Below are 23,553 nucleotides of genomic sequence, written 5' to 3' on the forward strand. Positions count from 1 at the left end.
GCAGTGTTGTTTGTGCTGTTCCAAGAGAGATCTGCCAAGAACTTTTCATGCAAACCTTATTTTTCTGGGATCTGTAACTTGGCGGCAAAAAATTCCAGCATGATACCCAGTTCAAAAGAATTCAGATTACAAGCTTTAAAATACATTTTTGAGTTTTGGACTAAATTAAATTTATACTAAACAAAGTAAACACTTGAGCACTTGATGTATTTCTTTTGCTTTATTGAAAGAAAATATGTGGTTATCAAGTTTGCACCCCAGATAATTTTATGTCTTCTAACTCTTGGGTATTAAATAAGTCTCAAGTACTGCAGTGTGAAAGGAGACTTTGTGCTGTATGGTCAAGATTTCACTGAAGTGTATTTTCTTTTTAAGGAAGACTGTATGAAATACATATGAAACACTCCTTATTTTATCTGCCAAACAATTCAGTGGAATAAATCTGTGCTAATTCTTAATACAACTCAGCTGACCTGGGTATAATGCCAGGTTGTGAAAAAAACTGGCTATTTAACATTTAGCCCAGAATTTAAATGTGAAATTATGTCAGGTTGCTTTTGTTTTGTTTTTGAACAAATGATTCAAAGGTTTGAGCCACACAAAAGTCCAATTTCAGCGTACCCATTTCATTTTTCCCTCTGGACCCATTACTACCAGGCCATTTTGTAGAGTTCCTGGCCAAAGCAACATTCTTTCCTGTGGCAACTAGCAAGATATACAGAAATTAGATTTCAGGCACAAAACAGATTTCAGCCCAAGCTAAGGAAGTTTTCTATCAGGTAATAGCCAGGTGTCAAGAAACAAGAAGGCTACAATACTGAGTTGACTGAGACTGGAAAAGAATTGGTGGCTTAGGCTTACACCTATGAGGAATAAACCTCCCAGCAATTCAAAACTAAAAGGAGATAATCAAAACATATAAAGATCATCAATATCAATATATTATAAACTTTTCTTAATATATATGGTGAGGTCATTTCAAAGGAAACACTAGAAAGAACAAGGCCAGAAAAAAATACAAGAGACAGAGTATCTTAAAAAAGTTTCTGTTGATTTCCCTAACTTGGTTTTTTCTCCCCTAGATCACATTATCCCCCAAAATATCTCTACCTACCTTACAATTCAAGACAAATCAAAACTACAGAAGTCTATGAAACCACAGTTGCTTTGAGATTATTTGCAATTCAGCTAACATGCTGGGTAGATAAAGACATTACCATTCTTGGAGAGTTTGCATGAAGTGCAACTTGGAGCAAAAAGGCAAGGTTGCCAAAAGGCTTCTGTCTTACTGACAATGTCTGCTCTGCAAGGAGCCACAAAGGGAGTCAGTGGTTACAAGAGGGTGTTGGCCCTGGGAAGCATGACATGTCATCCTTTAATGATTAAAGAGCCAGCAGAACCCAGACACACCATCTCCATTCAGATGGCCCCTAACCTTCTGCTGATACACAAGGAACCTGTTCTCTAGCAGCAGTAAGGATATTTCTGTGGGACTGGGCTCTCTTAGATAACAAAATCAGAGCAATGTAGTAATCAAAGCCTTTTTTTGTTACCCTTTGCCTAGTCTTACAATATCTAACACCTGTATTATTCTCACTCTGAACTAAAATGGTTCATCAGTGTGTTCAGCATTTGCACCATGGTATCTTTGTCTTTGACTACAAGTCCTATGATGTGCTAGAACATAAAGAGCCTGTGGTTTGGGCTTTTTTTTTTTTTTGTTTCTACTGAACTATTGCATCTCAAGTTCATCTCTTTACCCAAAAAGTCAAGTTTTATTCCTAATGATACCAGTACAGTACCACTTAAGACCTTGGTGGTAAAAGAGAATAAATCATGGCTATGTGCCCTCTACCTTGAACACGCTTTCTTACTGAGACTGTTTTTGCTTCCCCAACACTTTTGGTGACCATGACTTACTGCTGTTCCACTTCTGAAAGTGCAGACTACCAACTGCAACAGAGACTTTCAAATACCCTATTTCAACAGTTACCCAATGCATAGCAAAATACTCACTCATCTGAACAAGCTGGATCTCTATCACACACTGGCACATTGCAGTGAAATCTGTTCTGTTGCCCTACATTCTCCAATCTGGCAATTGCTTCATTTCTGTTAGGAACAAATTAAAAAGGAAGAAAGAGTTTGACACAAACACAGAGACTTGCCAAATCAAAGGTAACAGGTATAAATCCCAGCAAGTTTCCCTCCTTGTATAAAATCTCCAGGTGTTATTTTTGTTGTTTCATGGAATGATCCCCTTGATTTAACAGTGCCTGCTAGCATCCTCTCCCCCAGGGTGATTCTCCACTCCTTTAGTGAATTACCATCCATAAGAACTGAACTGTGGCTGTCAAAACAAACCCTGGATTAGGGGGGACTTCCTGACTGTGCTGAAGTGGGAGTCCCAGGGGCACTTGGTCTGTCTCAGGCTGCTTCCAGGGCAGTGGCCATCACACCTGGGGCTCACACACACCCTGAGCAGCAAGGCCAGGGCCTCCTTCCTTCATCCACATTCAGCCAGACTGGTGATCAGAGAGAGCTCTGTTTCCAACACCCATGAAAATGATGGGCATTTCTCTTCTTTGTGCCAACAAGTGGAACAGAGACTGCTCCTTGCCCAGGTGAGATAGCAGAGATAACTCTCCAGGCTTTAATGGAGTCATGTGCATTGTAGAGCAAGAATACCACAGGATGACAGAATAACCAGAGAAATGTGCAAACTTTTGCACTTCATTTATCTTTTGAAACTTTCTACAAGAAAGAGACCACCCAGGTTTTTTTCTTCAATTACAAATAAACTGCATGACACCTTTAATCCAGAAAACCAATTATATATACACTTATATTTAATCATGTCTGTAGCACCAGTGATTTCAAATGGGAGCAACACATAGGATTAACCTGAACTTAAAAAAAATCTTTGTTGGAGCCAAGATTTTATTGCTAAATATATATATACACACACATTTGGTTTAAGGCTGGTATTAAAATAATTGTTGTTCTTTCCATGTTTCTCATATATATTAAAATTGGGGAGTATTAAAATCAAATTGTTCTGTACATGGCTTAAATATCCCATACATTTTTCTATCTTGAACATGTTTTCAAATGAATCATAAGGCAAACACCCTGTAAAGCTACTCAGAAAGTATTATAAACAAATTAAGTTATGCCAAAGAGAATTAAATGTAACAGAGTTCTATACACTCAGGTTGTGATGACCTTACTGAGCATACATAAATGGTTACAATAATAATCTTTGATAAACACTTTTCAGGGCTGATTTTTAAACAGTTACCAGCCATGTACTGCTACTCCCTAAAGTAACAAAAAAATCCTCAATAACATGCAATTTCTCAGTAATTTAAGGGAAATGGAAACTCCCTAAAAGTATCAGAGAAAATTTGGATTATGATGTTTCAAAGACATAAAAAAAAAAAACCAAACCAACTTCACTGGACAGTCTTCCACGCTATTCCCTTGCTTTCCCTTCCTCATTCATCTTCTTTACCATCTCTTTGGGAAAAAAGAATTTCAGTGCAATGAAATGATACCAGAAATTTACTGTTCAAACATAGCATCCTCTTTACTGCTGCTCTCATTCAGACACACATGAGCTTCAGTGAAAACTGGAAGCAGGGCCAAAACATGGGAAACTGAAGTCTATTCATGTTCTTCTAATAAATTATGTATATGCTCAAAACAAATGAGCTTTTATGAATGCTCAGATCTTTCTTCACACATAGAAGCAGCACAAAAAAAGCCAGTCACAACATGAAGAAGTGCACAATTTTGTATTCACTCATTTAGACTTAGTGAAAAAGTCTTACTTACCAATTTAAACTTCTTTTACCTAAATGTACAGTTTGAAAACTAGAGTCATGTCTATTTTCCTCTAAACTGGGAGGCAAATAAAGCATTGCCCAACAACAATAACATGGTACTTTATTTTTTTTTTTTTGTACAAACTATTTTTCTGAATGCAAGTTTCCCACCATACCTCTATATTTTACAGTGCAGCCAAGCCATTTAAAGATTCTATTTCTTAAAAATTACCCTCAGAATTTTCCATAGAAAACACGTCAGGGTCAAAAAGATATAGTGCGGATCTTTCACTTAATGAAGAGGGTAGGATCTTTTCTGTATGTTTTAAAGTTTATAGTAAAAAATACGAGTTATAGCAGGGTATTTTTTTCTTCACAGACAACCTGGTAATGGTGGAATGTCAAGAAGAAGAAAGCCCTGGAATTAGGGAGTATTGCACAGCATATGTGGGAAGACAGCTCATCTAAAACCCTCTAGAACAAGAGCAATTCCACCAGATGGGAAGAACACAAAAGAAGCCAGTGGAAATCTGGAAATCAGATTTTAAAAATCAGAAGCAAAATTTAAAATCTCAGAAAAGAAGACACCAAAGTAACCAGAGAAAAAGACAAAAGAAACCAAGCAGTCCTGACTGTTGAGGGATATTAGAGGTTTTGCCACAGAGCTGTTGTCTGGTTGGTGACCCAGTGGAACTGGTGGGGGAAAGATGTAGATTTCCCCCCACCACTCACCCCAGTTTGCAGAGCTACATTAGGTCAAAGTCAGGTTGAGGAAATGAAATCAGTAGTGTCCAAGAATTAAGAGAAGTGACTGTTAGGTACCACACTTGATTTTCATTGAGCAGCTTTTTGGTTGTGCAGATTTCAGAAGCAGTAATGTGCTAAAGTAGCTATTACTACAATTTTTCTTCTTTTAGTTTTAATTGTATCAAAAATCACAGATTATTCAAGTAAAATGTCATACAAACCTTTATTTTCCCTTTGGCTCATGACTACTAGAATGTATAAAGTTGGTAAACTGTTTTCTTCCCTCAGCACTTTCTGATCACAAATTAATAGAAGAATTTGAAAGACAGTAATTATGTAACTGTTCTTGTACTTTTGTATCATCCTGAAACAGGAAGAGCACGTTCCCTTTCAAAATCATGCTCTGAGAAAACTCCTAGCTTGCAGAAACTACATATATATATACATGTTAGTAATAATGGCAAAGCACTTTAATCATTCAGCTAATCGTTCAATTAATTATCACAGAATAGCCTGGGTTGGATGGGACCTTAAAGATCACCTAGTTTTAAGAAAAATATCTTTAAGAGCTGCCAGCTCTGGTCAGCTTCTTTGTCCCTAAGGACAGTTTTCCAGGGAATCTTATTCACCAGCTCCTAAACAACTGGAAGTCTATTCTTTCAAAGTTTGGGATCCTGACTTCGCTCCTTGCCAGGCTCACAATCCTCACAAACTCCACCAGGCAGTGGTCACTGCAGTCCAGGCTCCCACCAATCTTAGCCCCTCTAATGAGCTCATCTGCATTGGTAAGCACCAGCACCCATAATCCTTCTCTTCTGTAATGCCTGAACCAGGAAAATGGCTCTACACACTCCATGAGTCTCCTAGATTGCTTATAGCCACTGGATTGCTATTTAAAAATACAAATTTCTTAACTCTTACAGTTTTATCACTACCTATAAAGAAATATAGTTAATAAAGAGTCTGGAATATCAATAATTCCATTTCATAAGTCATCCTTGGGCTGTAATAATCTCAGAAAATTATTTATAGATTACCTCATGTATGTAACACAAAACCTGCTGAAGTCAACAAGCACATTCCTCAGGGATCCCACTGGGACATGACTGGTTCTTGGTTTGTACACTGACAGCACCACATCAAGTCATGCATGCAGCCTCACTGCAGAGGTTACAGGCCACAGGGTGCACCCCTCCCCTCAGCCAAACCACTTTATCATGACTGATATCCTCTAAGCTCAGGAAAACAGATGGGATCATCTTAATTAGGCAAATTTGATAACAGCAATTAAAGATAATATGTCCATAGTATTACTTCAAGTCTGTTTCCAACCTCAAAACTGAAGCATTACTCAGCAGAATAGTTCCTGTGAACTGCTGTGTTTGTGGATTTGCCCTAATATAGCTAAACTGAAGGGGAAATGTTTTTGCTATCCTCCATAGGTAACCTGATAAGCTGGCTGTTCACTAGCACCCAGTCTGGCTACAGACAGTGCCTCTGCAAAAACAGCTATGGTATTTCTAACTTAAAACATTTTTCTTTGCCTTTATCATCAAGCATTGTAAAGGAAGAAACTATGCATGAAATGTTATTCCAGATTGAATACTGTACTCCAGCGCTGGCCTGAAATTAGTCTACAGGCTCTATTCTACACATAGCCTCTTCAGAAGCTTACTCAATCTTAAAACAAGTGAAAAACTGTATGCAATTGTTAGTCAGGACTCATTCCACTATCTCCCAAGGTTAGAACTATTAGAACTTCCATCCACACCATTATTCACAGCTTCATATTGGTTCCTTTGCCTGATGCTCACTACAGGCTTGGTACATGCACTGTGAAAATGGCCAGACACATGACAGTGAACAATCAGGCTTATGATGTAATCACAGGATAAAACGAGTCAAATGGGATTCTAATTTGGGGTAGAGGGAGGTGAAAGGAAGGGAGAAAGAAGGTAAAATAAAAATCTGTGAGATGCTTGTTTTAATACTTTGCCTTTCTGCTCAGAATTAACGCTAAAGTATAGAACACTGTGCAGCAGAAATCTTGCATACAGGAAAGTATCACTATTTAAAATATTTCAAGATATATAAACAGGATCAGAGCAGAAAAGGATGACTCCTCATTCAGTTTTCCTGTTTATTTACTCTGAGCAATTAGAGTAGATTTTAATCATTTTCCATATTGGCTGTTGATATCTTTGACAATGCAGAAAGCAAAATGGCATTTTGGCATATTTGCAAAAGTAGAAGAACTGGCACAGGCACTCCAGCAACTGGTGTCAATGTCTTCTTTTGCACTTACTTATATTAGATTTTATATTCATGCAGTCTCTTTTAAGAGCATTAAGCAAGTGAAACCCCTCTTTGCAGTTACCACAAGACAGCTTTTTCAGATTTGGTTTGGTGACTCTGAACAGGTTTCATCAGCACAGTGCTGCACCCACAAAAAGCTCCATTATAGCTAAATAACAGCCCTACAATGTTTCTAAACATGTTTTCCTATAGGCTGATCTAATTTTGAGGTATTTTCTCAGACATACAAGAAAGAAATGAATTGGGATCTGGAACATAGTTCCATTTTTTCTTCTTAGCGCTAATCATTTGAGGTTTTAAACCTTAAGAATTTCAGGTGTTTGTTATTAAATATGCAGAAAGAATTTTTTTTTCTATTGGCAGTGTGAAAAAACAAGTAAAATAACATGAAGTGTCTAATGTAACTTATTTCCAGAGTACACATAAAAAAATAATTCAGGAAAATGTGCAAATATTATTTGTTGAAAACTAAGCATATGTAGTTATTGTCATTATAGTGCAAGAGTTCTATTGTCATTATATTGCAAAGGTTCCATATTGCCAGTTTCATACCTCCTTGATGTTTCTTGTAGGCAGCTCCTCTAGGCACTGACTCTTTCTCATCCTTGCAGCAGCCAACAGACTCCAGGTCCCCCTTAGCCAACCAAGCCACTCTTTTATAGCACTCTTCTTATTGGCTACAGGTGTGGCCTGTTAACATCAGGCCTGCTCCTAATCTTTAGTAATTGTTTCAGCTGCAACTCTTTAGGGGATAAGATTACATTCTATACCACCTTCATTTACCCATACTGTATCCTCCTACATACAATCTTTCTTAATAGAGAACATTTTCCAAGTGCACCTGTATATTAATTTGGTATTATTATTACTATTTCTGCTGCAGAGGATCTGGGAATTTCAATCCTTAGCCTGCTAAAGCAAGGATTCCTCAACTTTCTTCCTCCCCTCCCCATTCTGCTGAGTACTGCCCACAGCAACTCCTAGTTTTGTAGCTAGGTATGCACCACTTATGAGTGGTATGCATGACAATTTGGGAATCCCATCCCAGAGAGTGTATGGGGAATACTCAGCAACAATTTCTTCAAATGTTGACCTCCACAACCCCTTCATTTACTCATTACTAATTAATATAGCTACACGTCAGTAAAACTGTAAAGTACTCTGCCTCATAATCGTGGTGTTTGTCTCCCTGAGCACCTGAAGTGCTAGAAGCACACACAGACATAGAGGAATGAGAAAATCTGTGCAGATCAATTCACGGTCCACTTGAAACACAAAGAAATAACAGTCTAGCTGGAATATTATTTGAAATTTTACAACGTCATGCTTAGACTTTGTCTAATTATTCTTTAGGGGAAGAAGGGCAGACTTAGACATTACTCCAAACCATATATATGGTTTTTATATACATATATACATGTAGATATACACATATATACATACATACAATAACAATATATCCACAATAGGCTACAATAACTATTTGCTGCCCAGACGTGGCGATTTCCACCCTGTGGCGCCGCGGGTCACCGATGACACAGTGCCCGTGCCGAGGCAGGCACAGCCTCCGCCGGGCTCCCCTCACAGCACGGCCGCACCCTCAGCCCCGCACTCGGAAGCCGCCAACCCATCCAGTTCTGTTTGAGTCATTAATCACGCAGTCACTGCTTCCTCCCGTGACTAATGCTCCCTCCACGCAGCCACTGTTACAGGGATTCTGTGAGCGCCCCAAAACAGCCCAGGTATGTGTGAGCAAGACAGGAGATGGTCTCTAGCGCAAATCGCTACTCTTGCTGCTCTTACAGTGATTACGTGACCAGGCCCTCAACCATTTTAAGGCTATGTCATTTTTTTACCCGAGTATTCTCAAAGTTATATATAGACACGATTTAAAATTGGAGTGACAAATGCACAGGGCAGGGGATGATCAGCCCGCCTCCTCGGCAGCGCTCCGTGCTCCAGTCACCGCGACCCCGGCCGGCGGGGCTCCCCTGAATCCGGGCGGTTCCTCAGCGCCCCTTACAGACGAGACACGCTGGGCTGATCCCGACCTTCCCCGACGACACCGCAGCGGGCCCGTCCGGCCTCGCTGTGGAGAGCGGCGACGCCGGGGCGGGTGGACCCGCGGCCGAGGGACACCGCCCTTTCCCAGCCTTTCCCAGCGCCGCCGGCGCCCCCTGATCGCGGGAAACGCTCCCCCCTCCTCCTCCCGCTGCCGCCGGGCGAAGGCTTGGCTGGGCCGGGCCTGTCCGCGCTCCCGAGGCCGCCCCACCCCAGGCCGGACCCACCTCGAGCGACCCCGCCTGACGCGGCGCCCGCAGCCCCTGTAGGGAGGGGGCGGCCCGGGCCCGCCCCGGCGCTGCCCCTCGGGCTCCCGCCCCGCCCGGGCGGGGAGGCGCTGGCGGCACATGCGCAGCCGCCTTCGCCCATCCAGTGCGGCAGCCGCGGGTGGAGAACCGCAGCGGCATCGCCGAGCGGCGCGGGCAGCGGGGGCCGGCCGGGGGGCGCCGGGGCCGCCGGGCAGCGTTGGGGAGCCGGCTCTGCTCCCGGCCCGTAGAGGCCGCCGCTGGGGCTTTGCGGGGCCGTGCGGCGTTTTGGGGCCGGACCCCGGCGTTTTGACATCCCGGCGCTGGGAAGGGCCGCGTCCCGGCCTGCGGTGGCTGCGGGGGCCCTGCCGGCGGCTCCCGCCCCGGGCCGGGGGACTGGCGGCCGCCTGGGGAGCCCAGCCGTGGCCGCAGGGTCTCCCCAGGGAACGCGGGGCCGGGGCCGCCGGGGGCATTTTTTCGGAGGCGGAGGGACGGCGGCGTGAGTGAATTGAGACAAAGAGCGAGGAGGAGGAGGAGGAAGAAGAGGACACTCGGACTCGGCTACATTCCTGTGCAGAGAAAGGCGGGAGGCGGTGTTAGCCCTTTACGGACAGCTGGGTCCGGCGCTGCTCTCAGCTGCTGTCGGCGTATTTACAGCCGGCTCTCCCGGCCGTGGGAGGAGGAGGACGGAGAAACAACCATGTAAGTTCCCACTTGCCGGGAGTCCTGTGAGAAGATGGGGGATGCTGCAGACGCCAAGGAGATGAGGAAGACTTTCATTGTTCCTGCCATCAAACCCTTTGACCATTATGATTTCTCCCGAGCGAAAATCGCCTGTAATCTGGCCTGGCTGGTGGCCAAAGCCTTTGGGACAGGTAGGTGGCGTCTCCTTCTTCCCTTTCTTTGATGCTGGTTCCTGCTTGGTTGCTTCGCTACTGAGGACGTGCGAGCCATTCCCTGAGGAGCTGAGAAGGGGGGAGATGTGTGGGAAATGCTTTTGGTCTGTTCCCTTTCCCTAAGATCTCTTACCCCTTGTGAGGTTTTTTGTTTTTCTTTTGTTTTTCCTTAATTACACTTAGTCTTTTTGGAGTAGCCCCACTGTTTCCATCAGCAAGTAAATTTTGTGTATTGGCGCTCATATTGTTTTGCTTGAGTGAATCGATCTCTGTAAATGGTATTTTATTTATTAGTCTGGTCACACTTCTACAATGTGAAAAAACCCCAGCAATCTACGTTCGTCTGTCATCTTGAAATTTTTCCTGGTATTGCTTAGGAGCAGAATTGGGTGCTAGCAATGGAAATGGGTTCTGACATGTGTGACAGTAGCCTGAAGCCATTTGAGTGGTTCAGCAATAAGAAAGGTTTCAGGGAAAAGAGCATTTAGTGCCAGGTTTTGGCCTGCACAATACAGAAGGCTCTCCTTGTCTTAAGTGTAAATGGAATCGATTTGTAATGCCTCCAAAAGACACCAGTGCTCTGTCGTTGAAAACCTTGGACCTTGAGAAATACCAGACCTATTATTCTGTGCCTGAAATATTATTGGGCCTTGAGGAATACCAGACTTGCAGAGGTCTTCTGAGGGAAGCATTTTGAAAATTTACCAAGCTGGGGGGTTTTTGTTTGGGTTTTGTTTGTTTGTTTTGGAATTTTTTTAGGGTTTTTTAAAATTAATTATTTTAGCTTTTTGGGAGTTGTTTGCTTATTGTTTGTGGGTTTTGGCTTTAGTATAGCTGTAGTATTGTAATAATTTAATATTCTGTTCACTAAAAATAATGGGGTTTTTGAAAGGTGAGGTAGATATCAACAATCATTGCTTTTGCCCTTGTTTTTTTTTCATAAAATAACAGGAAAAGGTACCTCCTTATGGAGTATTGCACCTTTTACATTTAGGGCCAAGGTGCTGTTATGTATTAGCCAGGGTTAGGATGTATTTAGCATGTCTTTGTGGGACACGCTTCTGGGAACTCATAATATTTGATGCAATGCTTCCAAAAAACCACTTTTAAAGTGCTTGAATCTAGTGAATTTCAGTGAGTGCATCACTTCAAAAAGAAAGAAAAGATCAAAATATTGTTTCCAAATAAAGATTTGTCAATAAAGTATACTTGCTTTTCTTTGTGAAATCTGCACAAATAATATTTTGATATATGGCTTTATTAGCTATGCAGGTACGAGAGGTAAAACAGCAGAGAAAATTCTTGGAAGCACCTAACTGAACATTTTCAGAGATCATTATACTTTTAGGTAGCTTGGTTCCATAGGGTTTACTCATAGGATTCCGAGTGTACAATGCTTGTGCAATTATATAACCTTGCCTTCTAACCTGAAAACTTTTTTCTACTGGGGTTTGACAGATTCCCAACCCATGGTTGAAATGTCTTGGTTCATACTGGTTGAGTTTCTATTGGATGTGTAAAGCCACTTGCAGGGTACTTTTCTGCTACTTTTCTATAAAAGTGGGATCCTAACCAAATTCCTTTACTCTTTCCTTTAATGACTGGGGTTGTTCTGAGATGCTCAAATGAAAATGATTAGAGGGAATAATTGCTCCATCTGCTCTCTAAACAGTGCAGTAATGTAACAGAAGGAAGAGAGGTAAGCACACACATTTGTAGTGTGTGGTCCCAGTTCTTCCACTTGGTTAATGTAACTAGAAATGTCAAAGAAAAGTTTGGCTGAAGTAGGGAAAGACAGTATACAGGACTTGCATGTCTGCAGTACAAATGCTTCCTTTATACTTGGAGGGAAACAGAAGAACTGACCTTCACCTTTTCCAAGAAGGAAGGAAGTTTGGGTTTGTTAAATTATTTTAGTTCTTGGGAATAAATCACAGCCTCAGTCATGTCTTCTAACTATTGCAATATACATTTCTACAGAGAAACACAAAGGATGATTAGTGTGTTTATGGGTGCCACATTTTATTTCTTTTTTTATGCTTGAAGTACTGAAGTTCCCTAAGCCTGCAGGGGAAGGTGAAGGGTTTTTCCCTATGAAACAAAGTAATGCAGCTCAGTTTCATTAAGGAAAAGCATAGGTTGTTACAATCATGTATCCATTAAAGAAATCACAATCTTTATGTATCAAAGGGGTACATGTTTCAGTGGATGGCTTTCACAGTCTTGAAACCATATTTCAATCCACAATCAGAGATGTGGATACAGCTTGACTATGTGTTGTGGATCTGCTCTTGGAAAAGACTTGAAATAGGTACTGTTCATTAGCATTAGTAATGACTTCTGGTGTTTCATTGATACCTGGGTCCAAAAACTGAGAGAAAAATTGTCTCTTGCTATTGTCCTTGGTCAAACTGCAAGTGTAGAGTTTGACCCACAACACAGGCAGGTCAAAAGAAGTTGTCCTATTAGTGAGGTGTCATAGGAGAGTAAGAATGCATTAACAGTCATGTTGAAGACATCTTGTATGAAGAATTGTTTAAGAAATACTAATTGAAGAAAGAATTAATATTTAAGTGTTGAGGGTGTGTAGGATTTTATATCAGTGTTAGGACATGTCAGATTAAATGTTTTGTAATAATCAAATTGTTTAAGTGACACAACTTGCAGTAACTGAAAGGGAGAAAATTAACAAGTGTGAAGTATAAAAGGGGGAATGTTTGACTTTAGAAATTAAATCTGCAAATACTTAATTTCAGCCTTGTCTGCCAATGCTGGCAGTTAACTTTTTCAGTATAGAAAAATTTCTTCCCAAAGAACTGGGTGAACTGTATAGACACTGTAACCTTCAACTTAAAAGTATGAGGGGACTTACTTCATAGGAATAAGTTGGAAAAAGTCTTGATGTTGTGGTAGTCTGTGCTCTTTTTATTTCTAAAGGACCAGAAGTGTGTTTCACTATTTTGGAATGTGAAGTTTTTGCCTTCTCAGTCTGCTATAGTAATAGAAAATGTGCCTGAAAAATTTGTTATTCATCCATGCTCGTAAAGACAGGCTGAGCTAAATATACATCATTCATGACAGATGTTTGTTTAGCCTGTTTTTTGAAAATCACTAATTATAGACTTTCAATGGTATGTCTTTTAGTCAGTTTGGACCTTATTTATTTTTAGATGTTTGAGCAGAATCTTGATGTCTTTTGCTATGTTGTTAAGCCATTACTTGCCCTCTTCCTGGTGCTTTTGAGAATGGTGGGCACGTTACGTTTTTCTAACCTCTTTCATACAATAAAAGCAATGTCTGTTATACTGCTTCGACAAAACAGACTTTTTTTCTTTTTGGAAGGTCAAACTTTTTTTGCTCTCTGTGTTTATTAGGGGTTTGGGGTTGGTTTTTTTTTTTTTTTTTGCTTGGTTGTTTTTTTGTATAATTTTTTCCTGTGGTTGGTTTACATGAGCTCTGTACTTAAATCTAGATCTGTTGGTCCAGCTAGACCATTACCAATACAAGGTAAATTTGAAAAATTATTTCATGTTTCCAACCTATAATACTCTGATTTATTCACTAAAATATGATGTTTGCCATTTCTGCCTCAGCCTAGAATTGTTGACTCATGCAGTCTGTGATTCACTGTAGCTCTCTATCTTTCTCTGCAGAGCTGCTGCCTACTCAATTGTTCCCATCTTATAATTGTACTGTTGTAGGTTCCTGCTTTGCAGCTATACTTACATAACTGCATCCTATTTTCAAACCACTCCTTCCACTTATCAAAATTATCTTGAATTATAATTTTGTCCTCCAAAGTGCTCCCAATCCTTCTGTAGCTTGGAATCGCTTCTCTACAACCTTGTCTAGTGTGAAGAAAGATGTGAGCTCTTGAACCTGGAAGTACATGTTCTTCCCATTTGGTGGGGGACATCTGATTACTCTTGGAAAATAGTTTTTCAAGCAGCTTTTCATCCAATTTTTAGTTACAAAGCTAAGAGTATATCTGTGTCTGATTTTCAGAAAAATATGGGAACACTTTTAAATCAAGTAAAAGCTGTTGCTCCTTTACTATCCATACAATATATTATTCTGTTTCAGTAATACATTATACTGATTAGCATGAGTTCTTTTGTTTTGGTTTGGTTTTTTTGGACAGGAATATACTAAAAGCAAAATAAAAGCTGCAAATTCTGGGCAATTGTCCTAAACATTTTTGTGTTTTCTGAAGTAAAAATAAGATAGTCTGTGTACCTTTTAACCTTGAATTTCACATTAAATGTATCCTTTATAGGTGTTTGAAGCAATAGATTACAATTGCATCATCTGCAAGTAAATATTACCCAAGAAACCTAAAAATAGCTTTCTCCTGATGATTAATGTTTTCAGAACTGGTATGTGGCTACTTACTGCTCTTTGCCCGTGTTGCCAGCGGAACCATGAAGGGAGGAAATGAACACTGTGTCTCTGACAGAAACAAGTTGTAGCTAAATACTCTCATCTGTTGGATGTTGCAGGCCAGAGCAAATTTTAATCTTTTTCTAGCGGAAATAATTTCTTCACTTGTATTCAGTCTGGCAGTAGCAAAACCTTGTAGAAGGGTTTGGAGTTCAAAAACAAATGTTTGAGATTCTTGTGAGAATTTTTTTATATAGATTTCATTACCTCTCTGAAATAGTTGCTGACAAATTGATACTTCAGTTGGTCCTACTACAATCAGTGGATTAGACAGATCATCTACTGAGATGTTTTAATTGGAAGGTGGTTGTATCACTCCTTTCTGTAGAGCACAGTTGTAATGTAGTTTGAGTGTAGATCACTTTTTTTGAAGTAAATACATAAAATTGTATGTACTTCTGGATCTGTTATGTTTGACAGAGTCCTCTGAAGTTGTACTGTGCATGTACAAATGTAAAGGAAGGTGATCAGTAAGGGGACAGTTGCAGGATTGCAGTTGACAATGGACCTCCTTTGGGGTATGGAATCTGTTCTTTCAATAGCTCAGTGCCTTTGAGCCTGTTTGCCTTTACCACTCTGAGTGCTTGTCTGCAGAATGTAACAGATCTGACAGAGACTGTAGCCAAATGCTCACTGATTTCAGGTAATGATATGAAATATATTTCTTCTCCCTATACCTGGTTTCTCTTTATATTTTTTGAACCACCATTGCAGTTACTACTGAAAATATAGTTTAAAATTTTCCCTTTCACCCTATGATTTAGGGTCATCTGTTGTGTTACTCGAGTGACTCCATATTTGAAGGTGGCTCTCATTCAACCTTGAAGAGTATTTGTATGCTGTTGATCAGGAATGTGTCACTTTTTCAATAAGATGTTAAGTAATTTCCATTCTACAGTTAGCACAACTGGATACAGTTCCAGTCCTGAAATTAGTAACTTTTAATACTTGCTCTGCTAAAGAGCAGAATGATTGTTTTTGCTGATCATTCTGGAAAATGAAGATAGAAGTGAAAAATTCTCAAGACTTCATAAGAAAAGTAGAGCGAGTTCTTCCTCCTCCCCCTTCCTTTTTATTTTGTGCAATTGGACAATACATTATTACTGCATCAGGTGGTAATAATAAACATTTCTGCTACAGAATTGAAATGTAATATTTGAAATCTATTTGCCAAATGTAAGATTTGTATAGTTCTAGCTGTTTCCTACACATTTTCTTTTATTCAGTTAAAAGCAGTCTTACACTAAGAGAACCTGCAAGCCAAACACCTAAGAAGATGTGTTCATTCACATCTATCTACTTATGGCTGGCAAAAAGTTTTCTTTGGCTTAATGAAGTCTTGTAATAAGTTCAGAAGTGTTTATCTCTAATTTTCTGAACCCGCTTTTTCCCTACTCCATAGGATATTTAAATCATGACTTGTCTATAATAGTCAGCAAGGTGCTAGCTGGGTGAGATAGGATTATAATTATAGTATTATCTTTACATTTCTCATAACTTGCCTCTCCCAAAAATAAGTTCTAAAGGCATTTATGTTAATGAAAATTGATCCCCTTATTGGCAGGATTAATTCTAAGTAATTATTTTGTTTATTAAAACCTGAATCAATACACAGGTTTTAGTAAATTGGGTCCTAATCTTCCCATTTTAATATGAAATGCCAGTACCGGACACATTCTGTAGGTTCTGTGAGGAGCACTTCCTGTTGTGCTGCTGAAGGCAGTATATTGGATGGGATAGCCACTTACTGTGACAATTAATAAAGCATTTCTTTTGTGATTTGCAGTGTTCAAAGAACAACTGAAGTCTGGTTAGGCTATGAAAGTAGAGCTGTGCATGTTTTTTTCTTGAATGTTTTGGGGTTGGTTTGTGTTTGGGTTTTGGGGAATTCTTTAGGATTTTGTTTGGGTTTTGTTTTTTTAATTGTTTTAGTTTGAGGGTTTTTTGTTTGTTTATTTTTGTTTGTTTCCTTTTTTGAATGAGGAATCCCTTTTAAGTGCAGAACAGCTGTTGAAGCAGTGGATAATGGTCTGTTTTTGTAGCATCTAGAGGCAGGAGGGTAAGATCTGTTTATTCATAGTACTTCTGTGATGCTAAATTCAAGAATCTCTTGAGTTCATCTTAGCAAGGTGGACAAAGCTAAGAATGGTTAAGCTGAGGCTGAGTGTGCCATGAATTGGGTGCTGACCTTTTAGATACTTGTCTCTAGACAGAAGTACACCTACAGCCTGCTAGCCAAGAACAATGGAAGAGGCAGATTGATTCAACAAACCAAAAAATAAAAATTATTTTGTAATCTCTACTCTCTCATTTTGTTTTCTGCTTCCTGATTAAAAGTCTTGTTTCTTGATAGTGTCTCCAAAATAAAATAGTAAATTGAAATGTCTCCCTCTTCTATTGAGTCCACAAAAAAAAATTCAACAGCAGTTAAATAATATAATTCTGTCTTCTCTGACCTGTTTTCAATTCTTGGACTCTTGACTTCTGTGCAAGCTCTGCTGTCTTGTGCCCAGCTTGTGAATATGGCGCCAGAATCCTCGCTGGCAAGTGGAGTCTGAATGAGGTAACTTGACACGGTCACTTCCTGGCAAAAGCACACCTTAGCTGACCTGCAGAAAACCAGCAAGTCCATTAAGATTTGGCATACATTCATCTACTGGTTTGCACTAGGAGGTGGTTAAAGGTATTAGAATTTTCATTAAATAATTCTTATTATATCTCAGTCTTCTACAAATATTTTTTTCTTATTGTCTTTGTGCACTGACATCAGTAACCTGTAGAGAGGAAGTTTTCTAGAGTGAGGCTTAATGTGGCCTTGTGGTTCCCAAAAGTGATGGCATCATTTAATTAGAAAGCCCATGGCAAAATATTTTAAATTGTTTTATTGTCCTCAGGAATTAAAAAAAGCAAAACAAACAACATGGAGACCTTGTTGACAAAGACTTCTAAGCTTTTGGACATTCTTAAAGCAAGCATTCATAAATCTGAAACTGTTCACTGCTATAAAGTTGAAAAACTCAATAGTTGTGTAAAGGATTGTATTCATCTCTGTGGAAGCATGGAAACTTTACAAAAAAACCAATTTGTTTTTAAAGAAAATGTAGACTTTTCATGTTAACACAAGCCGTTTTTTCCAAAGAACAAATTCATACTGTCTTCCAAGGAGTAATTCATGCCTATCTGAGCAGGGAGGTTTTCTTATAAAGCAACTTTTAAAGGTAAATTCAGTAGTGTTATGCATGAATTAATTTTAGACCATTCCTTTCCTTTAAATGGTCTGTTGAAATGGAAAATTAAGTTGCATTTCTGTCTCACAGTGGGGAGTGTTCTGGTTTTGTCTGGAATAGAGTGAATGTTCTTGCTGGTAGCTGGTGCAGGGCTGTGTTTTGGATTCAGAGTGAGTGCACTGTTGATAACACTCTGGTGTTTCAGTGGTTGCTCACTGTGCTCTCTCTAAGTCAAGGACTCCTCTGTGCCCTGTGCCAGCCAGGAGGTGCAGGAGGAGCTGGGAGGGAGCGTGGCCAGGACAGCTGAGCTGAGCTGGCCCCAGGGACACTGCAAACCATGGCTGCTGTGCCCAGCATGGGCTGGGGGAGCTGCGTGGGAGGGGCTGAGAGCTGCTTGGGAATGGGCTGTCTCTATTTCCCTTCCATTGTTATTATTGTTATAATGTTTTACTTTATTTCAGTTATTAAACTGTTTTTATCTCAGCCTGCAGGATCTACCTTTTTCCAGCTTTCCTCCCTATCCTCCCATCCCAGCAGGGAGAGTGGGGTAAAGAGCAAGCAGCTGGGCAACTTAGTTGGAACTAGGGTTAAACCACAACAGGGAGCAATGATTATCCTGCATTTGCTTTAAAGCTTTGAATAAGCTCTTACTTTTTTGATTTTTTTTTCTTCTCTAAAAAGAGCATCTGCAGGACTTTTCATTCATTGATCATTTACGAAAAATCACCTGAAGATACATTGACTACTTTTTTGAAGTTAGCTTGGTGGTTAAATTTTAGTTACAGACTTGGGCTAATGTGTTATTATTTCTTTTTTGTTCTTTCTCTGTGTCTTGAACTTGCCCATTAGCTTCATTTATTCTCTTCATAGTACAATATTTACAAATTTCAAAATGTCAAAATGATTTCCAAAGCTGTGGTCCTGCTCACAATTCTAGGAAAAAATAGGGTGGTCATCTAGCTCAGCTTCCTTCTCCAGGAAGGGCCAGCCTCAAAGTTAGCGGAGATTTCTCAGGGCCTTGTTTTGAAAGTCCCTGTGGATGGCAGTTTCACAGCTGGGCTCCCCAGGCAGCCTGCACCCATGCTCTTGGTTTCTTGAAAAGCTTTTCCCTTGCATGAGCCCACGAGCCCTGCCTTTATCCAGGTGCGTGTTCCAAGGCCTGTTGGTGCTGGCAGAGTGCGGGAAGATCCTGCCTCTTGTCTCCAGCACTGTCCCCAGTCTCCTGGTGTCACCTGCACTGCTGGTGTTCAGCACTCAGTGTCCCCATACACCCCTCTGACATAATTAGCAGGCATTTCAAGGTCAGATGGTATTTTATGGCAATATGTGCAACAAGGTATTTCTTTTAAAATGGGTCATTTGCCTCAGAGTTTAATCCTGAATGAGTCTTCTTTGTCAGCTGGGCAAAGGAAGACTGGTAAAATGCACGCATTGCAGATTAGTGTTAAGATTCTTCTCTGCCTAGCAGAGCCTGTTTAACAATCTCTAGTCCTGACAGAATTGTTAATAAAGGCTTTTGACCCTGCTGATTGTGCTGGTAATCTGCTGAGAACTGGATGGAGCCTTGAAATTCCCTGCCACAGGACTCCAGAGGCAGCACATGCCAATTCTGGAAGGACTTCTACTCTGAGATAGTTTTCTGTGTCTGTTACCTATCTGCTGTGGGGGTTTTTGTTTCCTTTTTAAACTCTAACATAAGAGCACAGCTTGAATCTTCTATCAAGAGCTATTCTGATATCAAACAGTTTAATATATGTTATGAAGTGGGGGAAAGCGCCATGTTTCTGCCTGTGCAGAGGGAAGTCTGACAGGAATTTTTGTAAAGAATTCTGATCTTGTTGCACTAGAGATTTCTTGTTTGTATGCTTTCACATTTTTTATACATTCAGAATATGCCTGTAGCCACAGCTTCCTAGCCCTTTGTTTCCTTATTTGATTTTTCTAATTAATTAATTTTTTCTGGTTTTATTTTTATGAAGACCAATAAGTTTCTTTTCCAGATTTATTTTTGTGTACACCAATGAAGTAAAAGAAATGGCATACATGTCATTCTGTCTTTTTCTATATTTTCAGAAGCAGAACTAAGCTTTATAAATAATTCCATTTGCCTTTGCTAGTTATCATGTTGATTTTGGTTTTTTTAGCTGTATTGAGTTTTTAATTATGAAATCCCAGCAGTGGATGTCATTCTTTAATGATAAATGTATTTATTGCATCTTGTCACTTTCTTATGTGCTTCAGTGATACAGAAGAACAGAATTAACAGGCATTGGGTTTGTTATTTACTGTCTTGAGATTTCTCTTCTGGCTCAAATTTTCAGGCTTGAAATCTGTCTTTGTCTTCAGTGAATCTGAACCACAGAGTATGTGACTTCTGTTTGAGTGGAGCTAAGTACTCCTGCCTCAAGAGGGTTTTTTCATATAGGAATAAGGTTTTTTTAAGTCTTCTAAGAAATGACAAATGGCTTTATTTGTTATTGAAATTCTCATCTGCTTCAAAACAGGGGTGTGTGGATTTTGGTTTGGGTTTTTATTTGGTTGGTTGGGTTGGGTTTTTTTTCTGGGGTTTTTTGTCTCTTTCAAAAGCAAAATCTGCTGCCTGTGCATTGTGAGATATTTACAAAAAATGTTTTCTAATCCTCTCTAGCTTGAAAAAGTAGCATAAAGATGCTTTAAGAGTTGGCGTTTGGAATTGTAGAGGATAAAGTCCTGATGAGAATTGAGCTCCTGATACTGGAGATGGATCATTAGGGACTTCAGAAATAACAAGTTTAATATTTAAATAGAGTGTAGTCAAACAGGGAAAAGAAAGAAGGTCAGGTAGAATTAAGACAGATGAAAACAATACCTGGGGAAGCAGGTATCTAGCAGCTCTGAGATCCTCAGTTAGAAATGCTTTGTGTTGGACTGGATGACTCTGGATCATCATCTGGATCATAGTCAGCAGGTGAAGCTGGGAAGTGGAAGAGAAGATGGAAATATCTCCTGACACCAGTAGATATTTTTGTTAGCAGTTTTATTATCATCTTGTAAAAAAGTAGGGCTTTTTTACAAGATGATAATAAAAGGCATTAGATTTGTGTTTTAAAGGGCAGAGTAGTTGTGCTGATGGTATATTTTGATCTGTATTCTAAAGCAAAGCTGTCAGTTTTCTTGCCAAATTTAGGCTCAGGGTTTAAGCAAATGACAAACTATGTCTCTTTCTCTTGATACTCTGAATTGGCAAAAGAAGCAGCAATATCTTACCCTTTCCTACCACCCTTCCAGCATTTAAAGCATGTGTTAATATTTCTTTCACTTTTTGCACTCTGCAAAGCGTGTCTTCCCTCACAACTAGAAGGCAGCTGGCACCTTGCAGAGCCCATCATGGAAGCACATAAACTGCAATAGAATATGTATGAGGAAGAAGATAATCTGTCATTATCTTGTGATGGCATGTTCTGTTTTTTCTCTCTCTTCTCCTGCTCCACCCTTGCTGGGCTGTTTACTCCAGACTGATTCAAACCTTGTCTGTGTAGCCATTTATCCAGCTGAAGGCAAAGGGAATAGAAACTTGAGTTGCATCACTGCTTTCCTACACACTTATTTTTTCTTTTAGCAATTAAATAGGGTTTTTGCATTTGGACTCAGGAAAAGAATCACATGCTCTTTATCCCATAAATGTTGTTGGCTTAACTAATTTTACAACAATAGAGAATGAAATTCTTCCAGGAGGAAAACGAAGCATCTTGCAGTGTGTATGCCTGAAAATCTGAAAGTTATTTTCCATTTGACTCATGATTTAATTTAATTTCATCTAATACCATATTTAATTAATTTATAGTTGCTACATTTGTGGTAGACAATTATAGTCTGCCTGTATTGTGTTACGTACAGTCTTTGAAAAAATTGTTGATTGTCTTGGAATGCTAATTTTAGAGTTAAAAATCTCAGCATAGATTTGACAAAATCTTGTGTAGCTTTCTGTGGGTGCTAAGCCAGCTCACTGAAAAAGGATTAAAACCAGAATTTTAAGGGAAGTCAGTAACACAACAAGGCCAATAAGAACTCAGTATTTTGTCAGAAAGAAAGTGATAATATTTTTTATTCTTTTTCCATTCTTCTAATTTCAGTCAAAAGCCCATATATTTATGCTTAACTGCTGAATTGTCATCATTCTGTGACGTGTGACCTTTGAAATAAACAGTATAGTAATCAAATTCTCCTGCATATACAGAAACTAGAAGGCTGCTTTTTGTCTTGAAGTTTTCTGTGCTGAAACAAAATGTTTCAGTTCTATTTTGTTATTGTAATAGAGTCCAGGGTTTGTGTTTAAGTGGGTGTTGTTCTGCCTTTATATGTCTGACCTATATAATATCATGCCAAAGGAGATGGGAATGTTTGGGCATGTATTTGGAGAAGCCAAGAAATTTTAATGTAATGATGATGTAAACCACAGGTTGGTGTTCTGTTGTGGCCTTTGCAATGTGAGGCACTTTGAATTTTTCTCAAGTTTCTATTTATAGTTCAAATATTACCTTTGTATGAAATTTTTCCCAGAATTTTATAACATAATTGCTGGTATAGGGTAAGCTTACTCCCCTTGGGTAAGCTTTCTTTAACATAATTTTGAGTTGACATATAGTTTTAAAAAATCCCCTAATAGTCTAACTGTCCTTTCTGATACTGACTTGTGCTCTGTGTGTTTTGTAGAGAATGTTCCAGAAGAGCTCCGAGAGCCCTTTTACACAGACCAGTATGACCAGGAGCACATTAAACCACCTGTTGTGAACTTGCTGCTGTCTGCCGAGCTCTACTGTCGTGCTGGGAGCCTTATTCTCAAGAGTGATGCTGCAAAACCACTTCTAGGTCATGATGCTGTTATACAAGCCCTGGCACAAAAAGGCCTTTATGTCACTGACCAAGAAAAGTTGGTGACCGAACGAGATCTCCACAAAAAACCAATTCAGATGGTGAGTGTTCCAAGCCTGTGTGTTGCATCTCTTCTCTCCATCTGTGCACTCCCAGTACCTACAGATCTGTCTTTTAAAATGCATCATTATGTTGAAGTATTTTTCACAGGAGTTCAATGGATTCACTACTGGGAAGTTTATAATTGTTTTGGGTTTTTTCTGTGTCATTAGCTGTCAGTGCAGGTGTATTTCTTCTGTATTAATGCTAGAATACACCTATCTTCCTACTTAGTTAAAATATTACATTTTTAAATATAGCAGTAACAATATGATCACTTGGATTTCAGTTTTACAGCACTGACTGTAAGTGAATATTTCTGTGTTGGAAAAGTTTGAAAACATTATTCTTGGGCAGAAATCTTTGGTTAAAATCTTGAAAACAAAGTTTTAATGGCAGACAATTCAGCCTAATAACATTGAAGAGTCACCTGTTGCACATTAAGTCAATGTAAAACACACAACAAAAAATAGGTCTTTGCTTTCTATAACTGCTAATTAAAACATTAGTTCAAGTGATGAATGATTCTATTAGTAAGCTCCTAAGTCATGGGGTTTCTGCTTTGTTTGGAACTGAGTTATAAAAAATTACCTGTAAAAAGGATGTCTACATATGTTTGTTTAGCAAATCGCAGTATGATAGAATAAGATGCTAATTCACTTAATTAAATGAAATATTTTAAATGTTCACCTTTTTATAGTTGTATTTAATATAGAGAATAAATTAAGTAAACAAAGTATTTGTGGCCAGTGACCTGTAGCTGCCTCTAGAATGAAGGTGTGTGGAAATGAGTATAGCTATGGTGATCTTAAAGGTGTTTTCCAATCTAAATAATTCTATGTTT

The 23,553-nt window shown here is 39.4% G+C and overlaps 1 protein-coding gene across 4 annotated transcripts in view; it reads left to right on the forward strand.

Moving 5' to 3' along the window:
- The first annotated feature begins 9,350 nt into the window (after positions 1-9,350).
- CAMSAP2 (calmodulin regulated spectrin associated protein family member 2) overlaps positions 9,351-23,553 on the forward strand; it is an 80,443-nt gene continuing 66,240 nt past the window's right edge. For 2 of the 4 annotated variants that reach the window (XM_036387535.2, XM_036387537.2), the window contains exons 1-2: positions 9,351-10,071; positions 22,452-22,711. In XM_036387535.2, coding sequence (XP_036243428.1) covers positions 9,933-10,071; positions 22,452-22,711 — 399 coding nt within the window. In that variant the 5' untranslated portion in view covers positions 9,351-9,932. The remainder of the gene's footprint in view (positions 10,072-22,451; positions 22,712-23,553) is intronic. The other 2 variants (XM_036387536.2, XM_036387538.2) reach the window with 1 other exon arrangement.

Source organism: Molothrus ater, chromosome 9 (genome assembly GCF_012460135.2).
Source record: "Molothrus ater isolate BHLD 08-10-18 breed brown headed cowbird chromosome 9, BPBGC_Mater_1.1, whole genome shotgun sequence".
Taxonomy (NCBI): Eukaryota; Metazoa; Chordata; class Aves; order Passeriformes; family Icteridae; genus Molothrus; species Molothrus ater.